The sequence below is a fragment of the Diabrotica undecimpunctata genome, chromosome 7, assembly GCF_040954645.1.
Source record: "Diabrotica undecimpunctata isolate CICGRU chromosome 7, icDiaUnde3, whole genome shotgun sequence".
NCBI lineage: Eukaryota > Metazoa > Arthropoda > Insecta > Coleoptera > Chrysomelidae > Diabrotica > Diabrotica undecimpunctata.
This window is the reverse complement of record NC_092809.1, coordinates 153,777,712-153,798,455: the sequence shown is the minus strand read 5'-3', so window position 1 is coordinate 153,798,455 and position 20,744 is coordinate 153,777,712. Positions and strand designations below refer to the sequence as shown.

At 33.5% G+C, this 20,744-nt stretch overlaps 1 protein-coding gene and 1 non-coding gene across 3 annotated transcripts in view; one reads left to right on the top strand and one right to left on the bottom strand.

The window, feature by feature from the left end:
* Positions 1-20,744, top strand: part of LOC140446048 (uncharacterized) — a 423,658-nt gene that overhangs the window by 118,594 nt on the left and 284,320 nt on the right. For both annotated transcript variants that reach the window (XM_072538562.1, XM_072538561.1), the window contains one exon: positions 14,800-14,942. In XM_072538562.1, the coding sequence (XP_072394663.1) occupies positions 14,816-14,942 (127 nt within the window). In that variant the 5' untranslated portion in view covers positions 14,800-14,815. The remainder of the gene's footprint in view (positions 1-14,799; positions 14,943-20,744) is intronic.
* On the bottom strand, positions 676-747 carry TRNAP-UGG (transfer RNA proline (anticodon UGG)). Its single transcript has one exon. It is a non-coding gene; the product is annotated as a tRNA-Pro (tRNA).

Here is a 20,744-nt window from a genome sequence, read left to right as displayed (position 1 = left end):
AAATATGTATAAACAAAAAAGTTTTTGCAAATTATACCCGAAAGTAAGCATGTTTTCAATTGTTTATAATTATTAAAATAAACCATAAAAACATTTAAAACATATATCATTATATGAGTTTTTATGTATTTACTACATTTGCGAAAAATGGGCACAATCTATCCAGTAGTTTTTAAACAATTATATTTGTTTATCCCATTTGAGAGCACAAAAGTCATTTTCAAATGGCTATACAGGAGTTCTGTCAATAGTTCTTTTGTGAATGTTTTTTTTTGGTCTGATTCTCTTTGTAAGGTCTCAAATTTTCATGCTTTTTAAAAACTATAATAATTTTTAATTGTTTACCCACAAATAATTGTAACAGAATTAAATTTACCATTACCATTATATTAGCAATATTCCTAACTTATGCCGCGCAGTATATATGTCTATATAAGGACGTTCGGCTATCGACGATTCGGTATCGATTGAAAATACCAACGTTTATATAACATTCAATTCAAATTATCATGATCGAGAAAAATAATCAAGAAGAAAAGAATGGTTAGAGATAAGGAAAATAAATACACAAAGTTAGACATAACTATTTTCTTCTATTAGTCATTAAACATTATTAATTTATATTATACATTTATTGTTAATACGTATTACAAATATATTAAACAAAAAAAAGTTGGGCTCAACCGGGATTTGAACCCGGGACCTCTCGCACCCAAAGCGAGAATCATACCCCTAGACCATTGAGCCGCGATGTTTATAAACATTTACAATTGACATTAAACTACAATGAATTGATACGTTACCTATTTTAATACAAGTATTTTTTCAGACAAAAACATTATTTTATAACTATCGGAATACATTTGTATTATAAATGCTTGTTTGATATAATATAGTACATCATTTTGATCTTTTTGACCTTTTTAATCAATACCTATATAATTTGAAAGTTTTCAACAAAAATTATTAGGCTTTTCTGATCCTTACTAAGCAACCTTATTTTAATGTTATCCATAATCAAGTTCATATCATATATCTCTTTTGAGTTTCTTTTGTGAGGTATACCTAGGTAGCTACTCCTTCTATATGTCCAATAAAAGCGACTTAAGAAAAGTATCTAAATATTAGATATTGTGAGCCCATTGTTCCTGCAATTAAAAATGTCTCTTTCCTCGTTGACAATAGACTATTTCCTAAATCTCATAAGCAAACTTTAAATTATAAGCATAGTTTTTCCTTTTTTTACAGACACAGATAACCAAGGTCATTTGGTCAAGAAATCGGTTAGAGGGCTCAATTGCTATTCTTGACAGTTAACTATTTAAAACATTGGATACGTAATCAGTCATATTGCCGTATCACCTCGTAAATCGTGAAATAGTAGTGAGTTTTTGTAAAGAGCCAAATCCCAAACATCAATTCAACTACTTATGTAACCAGTAGCGCACCTAGAATTTGCCTCGGGGGGGGTCTGATTGGTCACCAAAATTTTTTTTATGATATTACCTCCATTTTGAGTCCTTAAAATGTGTTAGTAACAGTGTCGGACTAGGGTCCTGGGGGGGGGGGGGTTTAACCCCCAAAACCCCCGTGGGTACGCCACTGTATGTAACTATTACATATATAATAATTATAAGTAACCATTGTATATAAATTTTACTATTTTAAGGGCACACCAAAGCACAGCTTTTAAATAATATAGGTTTGGCAACGTGGTTAGCGACCGTTCTTGTCATTCTTCAAGTTGGTTGACATAACGGTTTCAGTTATGGGTGTTATACTGTACATTTTTTTTTCACTTCACTTATTTGTAGCTGCTTTTTCCTCAAATTTTCTGGTTTTTAACATAGACTTGTCCACCTTTGTACGAAGAAACAACCAAACAGTACGACCTAAAATTCCATTTTGCTTACTCTCCGACCTTTCTGTCAGTACAGTCTTTTTAGTTTTGCATGTAGCCGCTTAGAAAGCGCCACCAATAAAACCTTTCTACACAAATGTAACCTCAATATTTTGTTGACATAAATCGAGAGTTTGATTGCGATAGAACAAGCCGTGTAGATACAGTGAATTTTTTAAATTAGCAAGTCGTTCGAAAAATTGATCTTAGTCGAGAACATTTTCGAGCAATAATTTTTTACAATTTTTGGAGAGTTGGTCAATTATTTCCCGCTGGTGGCTCCAGTCTCAGCGACGATTTCAAGGCCAGGTCCTGACTAAAAACAGCAGTCACATAGCAAAGCATTGATCAGCGATTCGTCAGCTAATGAAAGATGACCGCCCTGTCACATACTGGGAGATAGAGGCATCTTTGGGCATTTCAAAGACCTCGATCTAAAATATCCTACATGAACAACTGGGTGTTAAATTGGTTTCTTGTTGGATACCTCATTTGCTTACAGGAGAGCAAAAAGCGGTTCGCGTCAATTGGTGTCGAAAAACATTGGAACGGTTCAACAGCGGAAGCTCAAAAAACTTTATAGTATTGTTAGTGGTGATGAATCTTGGATTTACTCCTACGAACCGGAAAATAAACGCCAATTCGCTGTGTATATATTTCACGGTGAGGAAAAACCAACAAAAGTGATCCGTTCTCGGAGTATGTCAAAGAAAATGGTCGCAAGTTTTGTATCAAAATCTGGTCTTTGGAAGATCTAAGAACGGTTACTTGTAATTGGTATATAACTGTTTGTTTACCAGAAGTTATCGCGAAACTCCGACAAAGCAACACACAACGGCAAATCATCCTACAGGACAATGCAAGTGCTCACACTGTCAAAAAGACAATAGAGTTTTTGGTGTTTCAAAATATCTAATTGTTAAACCATCCACCCTATAACCCCGACCTAAGTCCCAACGACTTCTTTACGTTCCCAAAGATCAAGAATTCAATGCGTGGGCAACGATTTCAGTCGCCAGAAGCAATCGATGCCTTTAAAACAGCGATTTTGCAGCTGTCAACTGAAAACTGGAATAACTGTTTTACCAACAGGATTGAACGTACCTATGCAAAAGTGTATCAATCTTGGTGGAACATATTTTGAAAAGCAATAAAGTACCTTAAGCCTATATATTTTTTGTCTTTATGGCTATAAGTAAACAGAACTAAAAAGCCAACCCTTGTATTAGTTTCCTGGTTTTTCTTATCAAATTAGAGGTAATGGATCGGGATAAATAAAAGATGCTATAGTCCATGTTGTGAGATTTATCCCGTAGAAAAAATGTTTCTGATTTGATTTCTTTGCGGATTCTTGTTTAATGTTCCCTTTAAACAAATCTGAAGGGTGCTGGGCGAAATTTTTAGGCAGAAATTGTTTGAACAGTTTTTTAAAACAAACAAACTCCAAAATTCTTTTTTTTTTTTACTCCGGAAAACAGCTGAATCTGATCTGAATTGAAATAAGCTCGATTGCTCTTCAGAATCTTGAAACTGAATGTTTGAACTTCAATTTAGGCATTTGACAACTTCAAAAATAATAAATGAGATATGAGTTTTCAAGCCTCGAAAAAGCTTATAACTCGAAAGCTGTGAACTTTGGAAAAAAAATGACTTTTTTGTTTAAAATGACACAAAAAAACCTAAAAAACTGTTTTTCGGAGCAAAAAAGGTGATTTTTGAAATTTGTTTAAACAATTTTTGTCCAAAAATTTCGCTCGGCACTCTTGAGAGTTGTTTGAAGGCACATTTTTGAACAAGAATTCGCAAATAAACCGAATGAGAAACATTCCTAAAGGAGCTGTCTCAGAACATGGACTGCTACTATTTTGAAGAATTCGAGGATTTTCGGGATATTGTGTCGAGGTAAAATCACACCAAATAGATAAAAAGATAATTCCAATACTTGATTTTGTGCTTGTGCTAAAATATGTTAGTTCTCTGTATGACAAACTTTTTTGGTTACATTTTTCATACAGATCCCTCGTTATCCTTCCTTTTCATATAAATTCGGGTTTTTTCTTTGTTTAGCTCTCGTGAACAAAGAAAGCTCGTCAGCAATTCTTAGCTTGAATTTGTAATTTGCTAACAGCAAGTTTTACAATACGGGCGGCGTGCTCGTGTTTATAATGCGATATCATATTTATTCATCATTCCTCCCTATTTTGGCTATTCTTTTCAATTTAATTTTAAATCATGCTATGATTTGGTCGTTACTGTCGTAAAATATTTTATATCTTTGTCTTCGGTCTTTTGTAACATTTTTTGCTATAATAAAATTATAAACAGAAATTAATTTTATAAAAAACAGTTCAACAGATGGAAGATTTATCGAAGAAGTTTAGCATGAATAACAAGTTAGGAAAATTTAAGTAAAGGTAATAGAACGAACATTGTGTACTTCAATTTTCTACAGAAATAGAAAATGGACTGCGTTTGAAACAGAATTGGTACATCACTATAGTTTATTTTTATGAACGAGAGAGTAATTAGCATAATTTTAACTGGTAGCTCCGACCACTCCATGGGCGTGCTCAAGATTAATTGAAAAATTACTTTGAATAATTGTAAAAAATAAATGAATTATTATTTTTTTTATTTTTATTATTTTTTATACAGGGCCGGCGTAGCGCAAGCGGTAGGATGCTTGACTCGCAAGCCGATGGTCCGGGGTTCGAATCCCACCGCCGGCAAGAACATCTAGACATTTTAAAAATGTCTATAGGCCCCAGGTCGACTCAGCCTGAATAAAAATGAGTACCTTGGGTAAAACCAGGGGTAATAATAGACGGTTGAAGCGTAGCACTGGCCATGTTACCTTCCTTGTATACCGTAGGCCCTAGATATAGCAGACTACCCTGCTATACTCCCAAAGCCGCGACAGCGGTATAAAACGGGAGACTATTATTATATAAATGAATTATTTCAGTGTTATAAAGTGTTATGTGTATGTAAACAAAAGTGACCTCTTTTATCACACACTATATTAGAACTGACTGGCCTACATTAAAAAGGGTTTTAAAAAATTCACATTTTTTTTAATTTTTAAAAATTACAAAAGAGAAGAGTTTTTAAAACCTTCTAAGGTATGTTAAATAGATGAATAAAAATATTAATATAAAACTTACAGCTACTTGTTACAAATCCAAATCAGATTCAGAAGATGAACTTTCAGAACCAAGATTTATAATAACTGGCTCGATCATTTTATCAGTAATATTGTCCAGCTTCCACATTTTTTCCTCTTCTTTAATAGTGTGATTTACTGCCTTTTCCCAGTTTTCAGGTTTTACATTATTTACGGCCTCCAAAAACAACTGTTTAACATCATGAATTTTAAAAGTGGTATTTTTTCTTGAAACTTCACCCTTTATCTGTGCCCATACCAGTTCAATCGGGTTTAATTCACAATGATTTGGTGGGGATCTAAGTACTGTCATTCCACGATTTTTGGCAATTTCATCAATTTCGTATTTTTTAAATTTTTCTTTATGAAGGGCACACAACGAATAAAGTTCCTTTCTTATAGATCCAGGATGGTACGTAATATTTTTTGAACTCAGCCAATTCTGCAAGTCTTTTTTTAACCACTTGGTTGTGGGCAGTCCTTCTATAAGTCTGGAGTGATAACTTGCATTATCCATTACTATTACACAGTTCTTAGGAAGAAGATCTATCATTAGTTCGAACCATTCTTGAAAGACATCAGCGTTCATGTCTTCATGGTAGTCACCGTTACGAGTTGATTCAAAAGTTAATAAACCACCTTCAACAAAACCGTCTGAACTGCCAATGTGTACTATTATCAGCCTGCGTCCCTTTCCTGATGGTGGGTTTAAACCAGTAGATAAGTTATTTACAAAAGCGTGCCTTTGACTTGTAACAGTTTCATCCTGCCAAAATTTATTTGGTGTATGACCCTCGTTGATCCATGTTTCATCAAGATAAAATATTTTTCTTTTTTGGTTTCTCATTTCCTTTATGGTTCTTAGAAAATGTCTTCTCCATATGATAATATCGCTTCTTTCTAATAAAATAGACTTTCTGGGATTCTTTTTCCAGCGGAAGCCTATTTCTTTTAAAAGTTTCCATAACGTACTTCGACTCATTTCTGGGTAATCTTTATCATCTCGAACTGAGACAAGAACTTTATCCAATGTTGGAAATTCTTGTCTAAAGAAGAATTCATGCACTTTCCGTCGAAGTCCTTCTTTAAAATGATATTCTATTTGAAATTTTGGTTTCCCTGGAGCATTACGTGGCATTTGAAAACTACCACATTTCTCTTCTTTAATAACTCTGTAAATCGTAGATTTCCCAACACCAAGTGTACTGCTAACTAACTCAACGGTCTCATCAACACTTTCACATAAACAATTAAATATTAATGTTTTTTCATTAACTGTTAGAGGACCAATTTTTCGGCGTTTACACGGCACTTCCAAATTTTCCATAACACTAGTATACACAATAAATTGCACCTTGCAACTGAAGTACCTACTTTTAGTGAACTGTTAAGAATTTTGAATACGCCACTTGGACCTTCCTACAAAATGGAAAAACCCACTATCACATTTTCTGTGGAATAAGTTTAGAAGGTAATTATCTAGTCAATTACTATCGTAGATTCCTGGAATTAAAGAATTAAATGTTTGATTGTTGAAACCCTTACTTCGTGGAATGCACTCATTTCAGATAAAATAAAACGTTTTATTTTATCTAAAGAATTAAACTTTATTTTGCAAATAGGCAAAGAATTAAACTTTATTTTGCAAATAGATAAAATAAAACGTTTTATTTTATCTAAAGAATTAAACTTTATTTTGCAAATAGGTAGGTACTTATTAAACTTTTATTGGCTATATATAACCAATAAAATAAACATCTTACATTTCTTGCAAATTCATTAGTACCTGTTAACCTCCATCACTCCGACACTGGCAACCTTATTTAGGGATTAGTAACCCTCACAACTATTGTATTCTATTCTGTTCCAACCTTTATACCTGGTGGTCATACTCAATTTAAAATTGTTTTCCTATATACTTCTGTAAACTTGTTGACAAATATCTGTTTTTCATTGAGTCACCCGTATCAACAGTTTAGGGATTTGCATACATAATTTATTGTTTTATTACTCTCTCATACATAAAAATACTTTATAAAGATGCGTTATACAAAAAATACGTAATAAAACGATGATCAGGTCATAAAATCAAGTATGTTTCGATTTCTCCGCCGGCTGATTATCCACAAAAAATAGAGAATAAATATCGAAAATTATTAAAAATGAGCGGAATTAATCACCACATGCGTCATTTCTAAACGTCATTAAAAAATGTTTTACAATTACCCACATAGTGGGTACGACAAAGATCCCAATTTAAGTAGTTAAGATTCTTTTGTTAATATTGAAATAAATTCTTATCGTTGCCACTCACTGGATGTACTACTACATACGAGTAACATTTAAATTACGTCAGTCCGCTGAGTGCATAGCACGAAATGCGATAGGAATGCAGACGGACATGGACACTTTGATCGTTGGGAGAATTTTAAAACTTGCCATTGTTTTGTTCTAATGCGACAACTACCAATTTGCATACTGGTTTTTAAAGACATTTTTTATGCAATTCGTAAACGAAATTTTGTTCTGGCATTATTAGTCATTTTGCACTCTCCGGTGTGTCTTATAATAAATTTTTAGATCTGAAAAATAGAATTCAGTCAGATTATACAGCCCCTGTTCAATTCATTAGTCTCACTTAGCAAATTCTAGAAATGAATTATAATCAAACGAAAATTATGACCAACCAACCAGAAGAACTAATAATTACAATTGCACAAACAACTATAGAACAAGTAAAAGAATATGTATATTTGGGACAACTAATTAAATTAAATAAAGAAAATCAGACCGGAGAAATAAAGAGAAGGATACGGTCGGCTTGGGTATCCTTCGGAAAACTTTCCTATATACTAAAAAATAGAAAATACCCCCAATATTTAAAAACAAGAGTCTTCAACCAATGTATACTTCCTGTTCTCACCTACGGTTCTCAAACTTGGACGTTCACAAAGGAAAACACGGAAAAAATAGCAAAGACCCAAAGAGCTATGCAAAGGCAAATGCTGAACATCAGGCTATCAGACAAGAAAAGAAATACTTGGATCCGCAACAAAACAAAAGTGACCGATATATTAACGCAGATAGCAAAACTTAAGTGGAAGTTCGCTGGACATACCATAAGACAGAAAGACGACAGATGGAATAAGATAATTATACACTGGAGACCATATATTTACAAACGAAAAAGAGGAAGGCCACAAATGCGATGGTCAAAACTGCCTACAATAGAGAGACGTGGAAGAAGGAAGAGGAGGCCTATATTCAAAATTGGACAGCAAGGGCTGTGTAGATAGATAGAAATATAGAGCAAATTCTAGTTTTCTGTGTTTTATAATCAATTACAATTATAACTATGTTAGCTATAAGTAAGAAACATAACAGACATGATAGTAATAACCTTTTTGCATATAAGTAGTGTAGCCACTCTCCTAGGCATGCTGTTTATGCATTTTCCTGCGATTATTTTTAAAATTTCGGTGTGATTCCAATGGAAAATGATTCTTTCTATCAACTGAACCTTGCTGGTAATTATTTTCTTAGATAACTCTTTTGAGGTACTCTTAGACATTTTCATTGGGGTTCATGTCTGGTGAGTTGCTGGGCCATGGTAAGGGCGAAATTTCTTGTTCCAACAACAAATTTGTAATACTTTTAGCCGTATGGCAAGGTGCTCCATGCTGCATCAATATCTTATGACTGTTACCAAACCATTCGTTCACTTGTGGAACCAATGTTATCTGCTAAACCCTTCTATATTGGTCTTGTCGCATGGTTCCTTCTACGACATACAAACGTCCCATACCTTTGCCACTAATCACCGACCATATCAGTACTGAGGTGGGATGTTTAATTGTATTAATTACACAGCCCTTTTCATATTTTTGCCCTGGACGTCTTCTGACAAACTGGGCCTTGTCATCCATAATTTGAAATGCGGCTTCATCGCTGAAGCAAATCTGTGAATGTGAATAACAATTATAAAGTGCGAAAATAAAATGATTTGTAATAATATACATTACGCCAATCATCAATAATCCAGTCTTTATGGATCTTGATCCAAGCTAAGCGTTTTTTGAGCATTTGTGATGTTAGTTTTGGCTTCTTAACAGGTCTGCAACCATCTAATAAGTCTATCCCATACAAATTTCGGCGTACGGTGGCCACCGATACTTAGCATCTCGCTTCTTCCAACGTATTTCTTAAATCTCTATGGGTGGCCCTTCTGTGTGTTACCGCTAAATTTTTAAAATTCGTTGACCCCTGGGGTGACTGAACGTTTTTTTGTCACACCGGCCCTCCCTTTACAGGTCTCTTCTCTTCGACCTCAAGACATTTTGACTCAATCTTCTCACTGACAACTTGTATACACCACATTTACGTGCTATCTCGCTGACTAAGTGCTGTATTCTCTAATAGAGCAGTTAGATTTGCTACTACTACTAAGGATTTCCACAGTTTTCACTGTCTTCCTTCACTCAACCGTTTTCTCCAATTTTCCCTGTCATTCCAGTCTCCATCTTGCAGGGTTCTTTTCTCCATAGCCTCGTCGATTTCATCTCTGAATGACCTTCGGTGTCTTCCTCTCTTTCTTCTTCCAATCGGGCTCCATTCTGTGATTTTGTTTATCCAGCGTCCTCTGTCCGCTCTTCTGACGTGGCCGTACCAGGATAGTCTCTTCTCCTCTATATAGTCGATTATGTCTGATTGCACTCCCATTCTCCGCTTAATCTCTGCGTTTTCAATTCTGTCTCTTTTTGTAAGTCTACAGCTTCTCCTCAGAAACTCCATTTCTACTGCTCTTATTCTACCTCTATTTCTCTTGTTTATTGTCCAGTTTTCGGACCCATATGTCAGGATACTTCTTGTCAGGGTATTATATATTCTCTTTTTTGTCTTTATCGTAATGTTCTTATCCCACAACACTGAGTTTAGTTGTCTTATACAGTTTCTTGTTTGTCTCAGTCTGTTGTTTATATCTTCTTCTGTTGTTCCCTGGTTCGATATTATGGTTCCTAAATACTTGAATTTATCTGTTCCATTTATTTGTCTTCCCTCGTCTATCTCTAGGTTTCTCATATCCTTGTTTTCTGTTGTTAGGTATTCGGTTTTCTCTAAGTTTATTTCCATTCCGTTGTTTTTATATTCCTCTTCTAGTTTTCTGAGCATAAAGCTGAGATCTTCTTCATCTTGTGCGATGACTACTTGATCGTCGGCAAAACTTAAGGTGTATAGGTATTCGTCTCTTACTGGTATGCCCATTCCTTCGCACTTTCTCCTCCATGGTTTGAGTGTCTTTTCCAAGAATATTTTAAACAGAGTAGGGGACGTAAGCTTAATTTATCCTTAATTTATCCTAGGCAATCCTTAAATGGATTGTAGGCTTTATTTCCACATTTAATAGCTACTTTGTTTTCTTTGTATAGTGCTTTAACTGCTTTTATTAGTGTTTGTCGGATTTCCCATAATTTGACTCTAGGTATTGAGTCATATGCTTTCTTTAGATCAACAGAGTCAGATTTACCCATCTAAAATTTCCAATTCAAGGTTAATCGTCTTGTTTTATGTTAAAGAGTTAACCAAATCAAAAGTAACACTATTATGTAATAATGTCAATACTTAGTAGTGCAAATTTTAAATAAACTGACCACAAATCCATGTTTTAAGTAAAAAAACTCAAAATGTAAAACAATTAGTTACTCCACAGTTTGAGCACATTCTACTGTCATCTGTAAATTTTTGACAATTTCAAGAAAAATTTATACCATTTTCTATGTAACTACAGTAAAACCTCCGTTAACCGAAATAATTGGGGGGGAGGCCGTTTCGGATAACAAGAATTTCGGTTAAAAATAACATTGTTTTTTATAATATTCTTGATCAAAGTATTGGTATTAAAAAATACTATGAGTTGATTTCGTAATGTTTTCTAATAAGTAAATCCAAAATAAAGTAATAAAATTAAGGAAAATGAACAAGTTTAACATGCTTTTTTAAAGAAATCTGTTATTTTTTTTTTCGTTTGACAACGATGTTTCTCTCTCCCTCCATCGTTAATTTGCAGAACGTCATGAGTTTGCCTCATTCGATTGATCGACGAAACGTAAAGCAATCTGAAAAGGACAAAACTTTATGTAATGACAACAAAAATTAAGAATCTAGTCGTGTCCCTAACTAATTAGGCCTACTGTATAAAATTATTTCCTCTAAAGCATTGAAAATCTCGTCGACGGTCTTGTGCTGCCTGTTGCCTCTTGGGTCGTCATCTTCGTCATCTGATATGCTCAGGTTGTCTTGATAAAGAACCATATCAATGATGTCCTGGTCGATGAATTCACGTTCTGAGTCATCAGCTGCTAACCAGTCACGTATCTCTTCTTAGTTAATTTCGTCATGTCCCGGCAAATTTTTAATGAAAGGTTTAATTTCTTCTGTCGTTTTCTTACCATTTTCTTCTTCAGGATCGTCAATCAAAATCTTATCAAAAAGTTCCAGCATTTTTCCAAAGTTGAAGATTTGATCTTGGCCCACGACTCAGCTCACCAATAAAAATGTTTTATTGTTAAATATTTGAGAATTTCGGGAACACTTTTGGATTAATTCGTCTCCTGTAATAACAGATGTCTTAAGAATGCTTCTCTATAATGTCTCTATGACTCCCTGGTCTAACGGCTGGATTAAGCTTGTGATATTCGGTGGCAAAAATCTGACAATTGTCACCATTTTGTAGATTTTGAGGGTGAGGGCGCATTGTCAACAAGCAACAATGCTTTGATGAGAAGGTTTTTTGATTTTAAAAAGGATTTTATACTTGAGACGAATTCATTTTCAAACCATTCTAAAAATAAAGTGGTCGACATCCATGAACTTTTTTGGCTTCTATACCTTAAAATGCCTTTTCGGAAATATCTTTTAGAGCTCTTGGTTTTTGTGATTTCCCAACACACATAGACATCAACTGGTGAGTGAAATTAACGGAATTGTTTACGTTTTGCGACACACATTTACTTTTTATTGACGAAATTATTGAAACTGTCAGCCGTTTCGGTTAAACGATGTTTCGGTTAAAAAGGTTTCGGTTAAGGGAGGTTTTACTGTATGTACCCAATAGTTATACAACTCATTCAACACCTTATTATCCAAGTGAACATACTTTCATTGCGATTGAAAAAAATAACAGAAATTTTTATGGTCAATCTAATAAATTAAGCAGGGACTGTAATTTAAATACGATTTAGTATACTCGTGGAATACCTAACCAGTTGACTGTGTACTATTCGTTCATCCCTTTGTAGGTGATCCGTATATCATAGTATAGTTCCCAAAGGACCACATAGAACGTTTGAACAGGGACAGTATTAAAATCAAACATCATTTAAATCTAATATATTAAAAGTATGGATCAGATATGATTCAAATTATTACCGCCCAAGCAAAAGTTTTATATCAAAAGTTCTTAAGTCACTTAAAAAAACGGCCCATGGCCCTTTGCGTTGTGACTGTATCGGGACTTCTTTCTGAGGCATATGTCATTATTTGTCTTACACTGGCTTTATAAATTCTTGACTTCATCTCAGTGTTAATGTGTCTATTTCGCCATATAGTGTTATTAAGGCATCCTGCCAGTCTATTTGCTATTTGTACTTGATCTCTCACTTCTTTGTCCAGGTCTCCATAGCTAGACAGTGTAATTTCCAGGTATTTTATTTCCATTACTTGTTCAATACTGATACCATCAAGTATTACAGGTATTTTTACAATTATAACCCAGTTTTTTCATTCTAATAAGTAATTTTTACGAAACACCCAAGAATTTTTATAAAGGCAAGCCCCCTCGAGATTCTTAAGGGAATAAAATAAGAATCTCCTATTGTTAACCATAGTTAGCTATTTTTATATGTCTTCTATAACGGTGGGTACAGGTAAAAGTCTTGAATTCGCCACATTTTTAACGGCAGACTCTATTAAAATACATATTTTATTTGAGCCTCCAGTGCTATAAATTTCCTTAAAATTTTAATTTATTACTTCTGTCTGGATTGCGAAAAGATTATAGCTTAAATTTTACCTAAATTGCGTTATAAAGAGACACTATCAATATCTATAAATCATTACCCGACATGTGCCACTTTTATTTCAGTATGCCAGGCAATTACCAATAAACAATTTCATTGAGTTTATTGTTACTTCCGTATATCTTCAGCGATTTCTATTGAGAGAAGTGTTTATTGAATCTTTGTGTTCGAGAAACCGCTTATGAAACACGTTTGGCTTATTGTTAGTTCTCAACTTTGAAATATAAATTAAATAAAAGTTCTACCGTCTAGACAAACTTATCGGTTATTGTTGCTTCTAGATGTGGGTATTTGTACCCTTTGTTTCTGCTTTTATTCTTCGTAGTTTTAAAACATTGACTGTTGTAGTAGCTATAACGGATACACTATAATAATAAAAACGCAAAAACGAATAACACTTTGCAATTGTACGATGCACAATCAAAATTTGAAATGTTTTAACTTTTTTGTTATAATTGAAAAACAAAAATCAAATACACAACGATTTCTACCTTTCTAAACCTCTTTTTTCGAATACATTTCGAGGGACAAGATTTTTCAGTCCATAAAAATTCAAAGAAGAGTTAGAGAAGGATTACTCAGTACTAACTCTGGATGAGAAACAAGAAGGTATTAAAGTCAAGGGAATAATTGTTAATAATATCAGATATGCCGACGATACGGTGTTAATTACCAGAAACTAACAAAAACTACAAAATATGCTGGATAAGGTAGTGAGAATATTAGATATAGTAAGAACATGGCCTTAAAATTAATGCAAAGAAAATAAATGGTAAGGTAATAACCGTAACAATGGTAATCACTAAAACGAGTACTCCAAACATAAACATATTATAAAGTAAGAAATGACAAATTAATTAAATACCAGACCTGGTCGAATACTTTCTGGACGTCTAGGAAAATGCCTATGACGTAGCTTTTTTCGCTAATTGATTGCGAAATGAAAGCTGCTGCTTCAACCAATGCATTTTGTGTAGAATGTTCAGCCCTGAATCCGAATTGATAGTTTGGAATGGCAAAGTGAGCGTCTAGGAACTCTAGGGTGCTTAGTAACGAAATAGGTCTATATGGGTTGTTTGGGGGTTTCCCAGCTTTGGGAGTCATGGCTATGCTGGCCACCTTCCATGAAATTGGAAAGTAGTTCAGCGTAAGACATGCATTGATGATATTGGTGAGCAGACATAGATACACACAACAATCAGAATTTTATATCATTCTGAGAATACTAGAATCACCCTCAGAACGTTCAATTAAAAGCATGGCTACATACCTACAATATCGGGCCCAAATAACTCTTTGGAAAACAATAACCGCCAAAAAACTTTTGGTTATAATAACATCTTAATATTTTTGAAACAATCTTTTTTGAAACCGATTTCCGGAGTACAAATCGAAAGGTCTAATAAAAATTATAAAAATATAATTTTCATTACAGTCATTTGTGGATTTAATCTAATAATATTTGACTTACCACAAGAAGACAGTTTCAGAAGCTTTTTTAGTATTTATTCAATTTTCACTTGCATGAATATTTTTGCTGATTTATATGAAAAGACAAAACGGTTGTATTATCTGATTCAGCATTTGACAAATTTCCCGGGATAAAAAATATGATGAAGTTTTCTTCTGTTCATATTGTAACATAAAGCGTTTTGTTTTAGGTATTATCAGCGCAGCATGGAACAGCACCCGATAAAAATGCCAGAGAGGATAAAACTGGCGGAGATAAACCCATATCTGACGTGTTATCTCTGTAAGGGATATTTAATAGACGCGACGACGATATCGGAGTGTTTACATTCATGTGAGTATATTTTTAAATATGTTTGGAACTTATATAGGTATATTAAAAATGGAATATAACCAAATAGAATTTTTGATCGCAACAACATATTTGTACATTTTGTTGATACACATAAGCACTTACAGAAACTAAGAAATATGAAATTCCCACAGATTAGTAAAACATTTTTAATAACATTTCTTTAACCCTTAACTGGTGACCCTATTTTTAATTACATAAATGGTGACCATGAGTCTGGCAGACTCCTGGCTAAAAAAAGCTGTTTTTGTCAATCTGGCACCTAAAAAATGCAATAAAACAGTTTTTAATAATAAAACAATATTGTAATGTCATTTTTATTTAGTTAAAAAGACAAAAATCAAACTGTAGGACTTATAACAAAAACAGAAAAGATGGTAACATGTTTTATAACACAAAATTTTTAAAGTCATTCCAAAAAAAATTTAAACATATACAAACAAATATAATATATGTATGTTTAAAAATAGGTATATTTTATAGGTATATTTTATATAAAAAATTGTTAAAAACAACATAATTGCAATTCTGCACAAAACCTGCAAATCACAAAAAACGTTAAAAATCTATTCTACAAATTATACAAATTTTTCGAGAACATTGCAAACATATGGGTTTTTGACACATTGTGCATAAACATGCAGTCTTTCTTCTTAATTTGGATGGATAGATGTAGCAATATTTTCTTATTTCATGCTTTTCTTCTTCGTTAGCCTTATTTTCTGGAATATCAAGGATACTTCCGATCAGTTCTTTCAGCTGCCTTTGAAATGTTGGCATTTCATATGTTCTATGCAAATGTGAGGAAACGAGTTCATCGGCCAGTGTTTCTATAAATTTGAATCTAGTCCAATTATTTTCGGGAATCGAAGTAAACATAAGGTATGAATTTACTCCACATACGTCTACTATTTTATAAAAAAATAGCCATGGGCCATCTACGTGTTCTGCGTCTACAGGAATATTTTACACACTTTTCATCCATCGCGTCTTCACCCCCTTTGGTCAAGTTGTAAAAAGAATTTCTTTCTGGTAGTCCATTATCTGCATCTACTTCTATGGAATGATGCACGGAAGAAATTAATATCACAGCTTTTGTAACTAAATCAACTGAACTAAACCAGTTGTCGCCAGGTACATTTCTATTAGTATTGTAAAGATGATTGACTAATCTTATAACTGCTTGAGTAGGTATGCTCATTCTTCTTTCTACATTTGTTTAGGCTAAATCCATCTGAACCTTTCCCAGCATAAATGTAAGCATTATGTAAATACCCAGTTCATGCATCAGTCATACATAAGATTTTTATCCCATATTTACAGGGTTTGCTGGGAATATACATTTTAAAGCGACATCTGCCTTTGAAGCCTACCAGCACTTCGTCTACACACTCATTTTTCCCAACCGTATATGCATCTTTTGAATTGCTTACAAATAAGTCTAAGGCGGCCATCAGGGCAAGGAAACGTTTCTGCCACATAACTGCTCTAAATATAGACCGTCCTTTCCCGTTCGTAGCAAACAGACTTCGTACTGGTAAAGTAAAAGTTCTTCGACAGCTGGACAAGAGATAAACCGGCGGTCCATCGTTGCATTTCTTCCCGATCCTGATAACGGTTGACACATTCTCAGTGTGACTGCTGCCGTTGAATTATCTAATTTGTACGGCCCAGGTGGCTGTTATTCATCATATATTTCCATATGCTTTGTGTAGAAGATTCTAGCATCAACGGTGGAAAACACTTTTATACCATACTTGTTGGGCTTGTTCGGTATGTACATTCGAAAATTACATTTGCCTCGAAAAGCGAAAAGCATTTCATCCAAAGTGACGTACTCACCTACAGAATAATAACTTTTATAATTCTGAACAAATGTGTCAAATATCTCTCTTATGTGAGCCAATTTATCTGTTCGCTTCCTAAATCTCTAATATTTTTATCCTCAAAGCGAACAACTCTTAAAAGAAATCTAAATCGTCTCTCTGCCATAGTCGCAATAAATATTTCCTAATCCATCTCGCATCCAAAATTCTTTTAAATTTTTTCAAGATCCATGATCTAGTCCTGCCAAATAAAGCAAAGCAAGAAATGCTCGGTTTTCCGAAATTGATTTATCTTTGACATCTCGTTTATATTTGAAATTTATAGAAATAGATCTAATATAAAGATTCATATAGTGTACCACAGAATCAACGATATTACTAAATAGAAGGTTCCACGATTCAATCAAAGTACTTGCATTTCTTCCAATACCAATAGTGCCTGGTAAATGTTAAACAGTATTTTCTTTTCTAGTACGGACTGCTCTAGAAGGTGTATGTTTCAGCCATTTAGTTCCATCTTTACCATAGTAGTATAATCGCCTGTCACCTTTTGTAGCATTTCTGTCTTCCACGTGCTGTTGTGCAGCCTCTGTCGTCTCTTGCTCAGAATCAGTTCCGTGGTTACTGAATATATCTAGGTCCTCATGGCCGATGGAATAAAGAAATCGGGAATTGGCAGCAATATGAAGCCAAAAGACCACGAGGAAGACCACAAATGCGCTGGAGCAACGATATTAAAAGAAGTTTTAGACCCCACAACGTATATATATATATATATATATATATATATATATGGATCGAAAGGTCTCGTCGAGACGAATCTAAATATGTACTTCCGGTTACGATCCGACACGGGAAGTGACCCGAAACGCGCATAAAACGTCAAGATAGAGCAAATCTGACACCGGATTCGTGATCAGCATGCAAAATTAACTGCTAAATGATATTCATGTCGACATTTGATGAACTAAAAATTGCATTCCGGTTTTGAGGTCGACTTCCGGTTTCGTTTTTATTAGTCAAATTTCATTTAAAAAACTCGATGTCGAGTTGGTCCGCTAGTAATTTATATATTTCCATCCTTTCTCCGCTATCCTACGTCTATTAATATAAATGGAACATTTTCTTTCAATACCCGCTTGTCTTACTCTCAATTGATTCGCTTTAAACTTATTAGTAATAGTCTTGATTTCCTTCAAAATAAAAAGCTTACCTACCTTCGATCTCTTTTCTCAGTACTTTGGCTTATTTTTTCCTTTTACTGTTTTATTTGTTATTAAGCTTTTAAACCTCGTTATATTGATTAATAGTTTTTTTTTGTTATGCGTGTGTCATTTTTTGCATAAAACAAACTAAAATTCCCTCAGCGTTCAGTTGAACTATAAAATATTCTATTCCATTGTATGTATTAGCATTTAAATACTTTAGGTATATTTTACTATTTTCATTTTGTTGAAGCGTTCTAGTTGGTGTCGTTGTATACAAATGGAATTGCTTGTTTAAATATGTATAGCCTCTATATAGAGCCGAAAGCCGACTACGTTATTCCATCAGATAATTATAACCTGTAAAACTCAATATCCAGGATTTAGCGTTTGGAACACTTTTGAAAAACAAACCAAATTAATTAACATCGGGTTAGTAATTTTAAAATTATATGAGCTGATTCAAAATGAATACATAAACAAAAGGAGGTAGAATTATAAAACATTTTGTCAAATTTTTCCGAAAATTGAAAATTCAGAAAAAATAAAATATTAATGTTTATTATTATTTTGTTTAATACAATTAATAAAATGTATTGACACTGCATGGTGATGATAAATAAAATGTATGTGTTTTCGATTTTCCTTTGAATTAGAAATATATTTATATTGTAAAAAAGCACTGATGAAAATTGGACAATTGCTTCGAACAATAAGAAAAATAGTGGATAAATACTTTTTCTTTCGAAAAAATTTAACCTGAAAAACTCCAGAGTTCTGAATAAATCGTTAAGTAATCAACTAAAAAAACGTGTCAGAGACATAATATCGTTATTCGAACAAGACTACTAATACGTGCAAGATGACGTAGACTTTTTTATGACCATTAGAAATACATTTGGCGACTTGTAAGCGCAATTAAGTGATAAAAACAAACTAACATAATTCATTTATAAAAATAATAGTATAGAGGGATAGTGGGTTACCCTCAGACAGTCCCAGTATTGGATAGATCTATTGTAGTGATGCAACACCTTTTTTAAGTTACCTCCCAGAAAATTGTACACTTGGAAATGTCCAGCTGATAATGATCACAGAATTGTGAAAAAAAAAAACAAATTTACTTCCTCATTATAAACAGAAAATAATATAAATGCGATTATATTCTGCAAAACTTATTCAAGAGTAGACAGTCCATCACACCATAATGTACTCGAATCGAAAAATCAAGAGGCACATTCGATAAGATGCGTAAAATGATCTGTAAGACTGATCTGTAGACTCTTACAGATGCCTCATGTTCTAAACGCATAAATGCATTAAACAAAATATAAAACGCATGAATGCATTTGGGATGCTATCAACGCATGCTTAAAATCCATGGATATTATAATATATCTAATGAAACCATGTTACAACGTATCGGTGGAGAGCTAGAATACCTCCCAACCACCAAACATCGAAAATTGGAATACTTTGGGCACATCATAAGAAATGAGAACTATTACCTGCTTCAGCTTATTCTTCGGGAGAAAATAGAAGGGCGGCAGGAACAACATCATGGCTGCAAAACCTACGATCATAGACGGAATGACGTTAACAGGTTTATTTATTCAGAGCTGCAGTAGATGTGGTCCAATGTGATAGCCAGCATCCATGTAGGATAGGCAATTTAAGAAGAAGAAGACAAATATAAAGGATTATTTAATAATTAACAAAATTATTTAGAAGAAAAACACAACAATCCATTTTCTAGAATTTGATGAAGAAACTAGAACAATGAGAGAAGGATAAAATAGAAAATAAACAAATCCGAACAATATTAAAATCTACTGCTCAAATACAGAAAAACGAGTCTAGTAATTAAGAAAATATAATAATAAATGAAATTTTTAATCGGCAAGATAGTTTCGAAACAAAATTCAGATTCCTGCTTTAATCTGAACCTTCTATAAATGCAAGATATAACAGACGTTGATAAAGATGTTAATAGAGACATGGGGAATCTAAAATTTGCATTCCACGACATGTCTATCAACTAAGCAGAAATCCTTAACGAATTTGTTTCTTGTACACGTACAGAGTAGATCCGAATAAAATGAAAAAGACAGTTGATAGACATGTCGTGGAATGAAAATTTTAGATTCCCCATGTCTCTATTAACATCTTTATCAACGTCTGTTATATCTTGCATTTATAGAAGGTTCAGATTAAAGCAGAAATCTGAATTTTGTTTCGAAACTATCTTACCGATTTTTCTATCAGATGTCGCTATTGCGTCCATAACGAAGCCATTTTATTGTTGCTTCTTAAAAGACAGAAAAGATTATTTTTCACCTTGAGAACGGCTATGAATAACTGTTCTGATGAGACTTATTAAGTCGAAATACGTATCAACAGATACATATACGCTTTGTACGTGAAATCAAATCTTTGCTGTCTTTTTCATGAAATTTTTAATATTGAAAAGAGATTTTTGTCGGAAAAAAAAGATCCAAATTAGCACCAAGGATTCAATCTATAAAGCACAACACTTAAACTAAGTAATACCAACAAATAATTGGAGAAATTAATTATAGCATAAGGGTTGTGACAAAGCCCTAATATGAACAATTTTTAATAACCAAGCAGAAAGCTCCATACATACAAGTTTGTAAAGCTTTTTATTTATAATATTTTTATATTGTTTCAATTAGATTAAAATATTGATCGTCCAATGGGAGTGGTAAAGACAAAGATTACGTTAAGTGTAT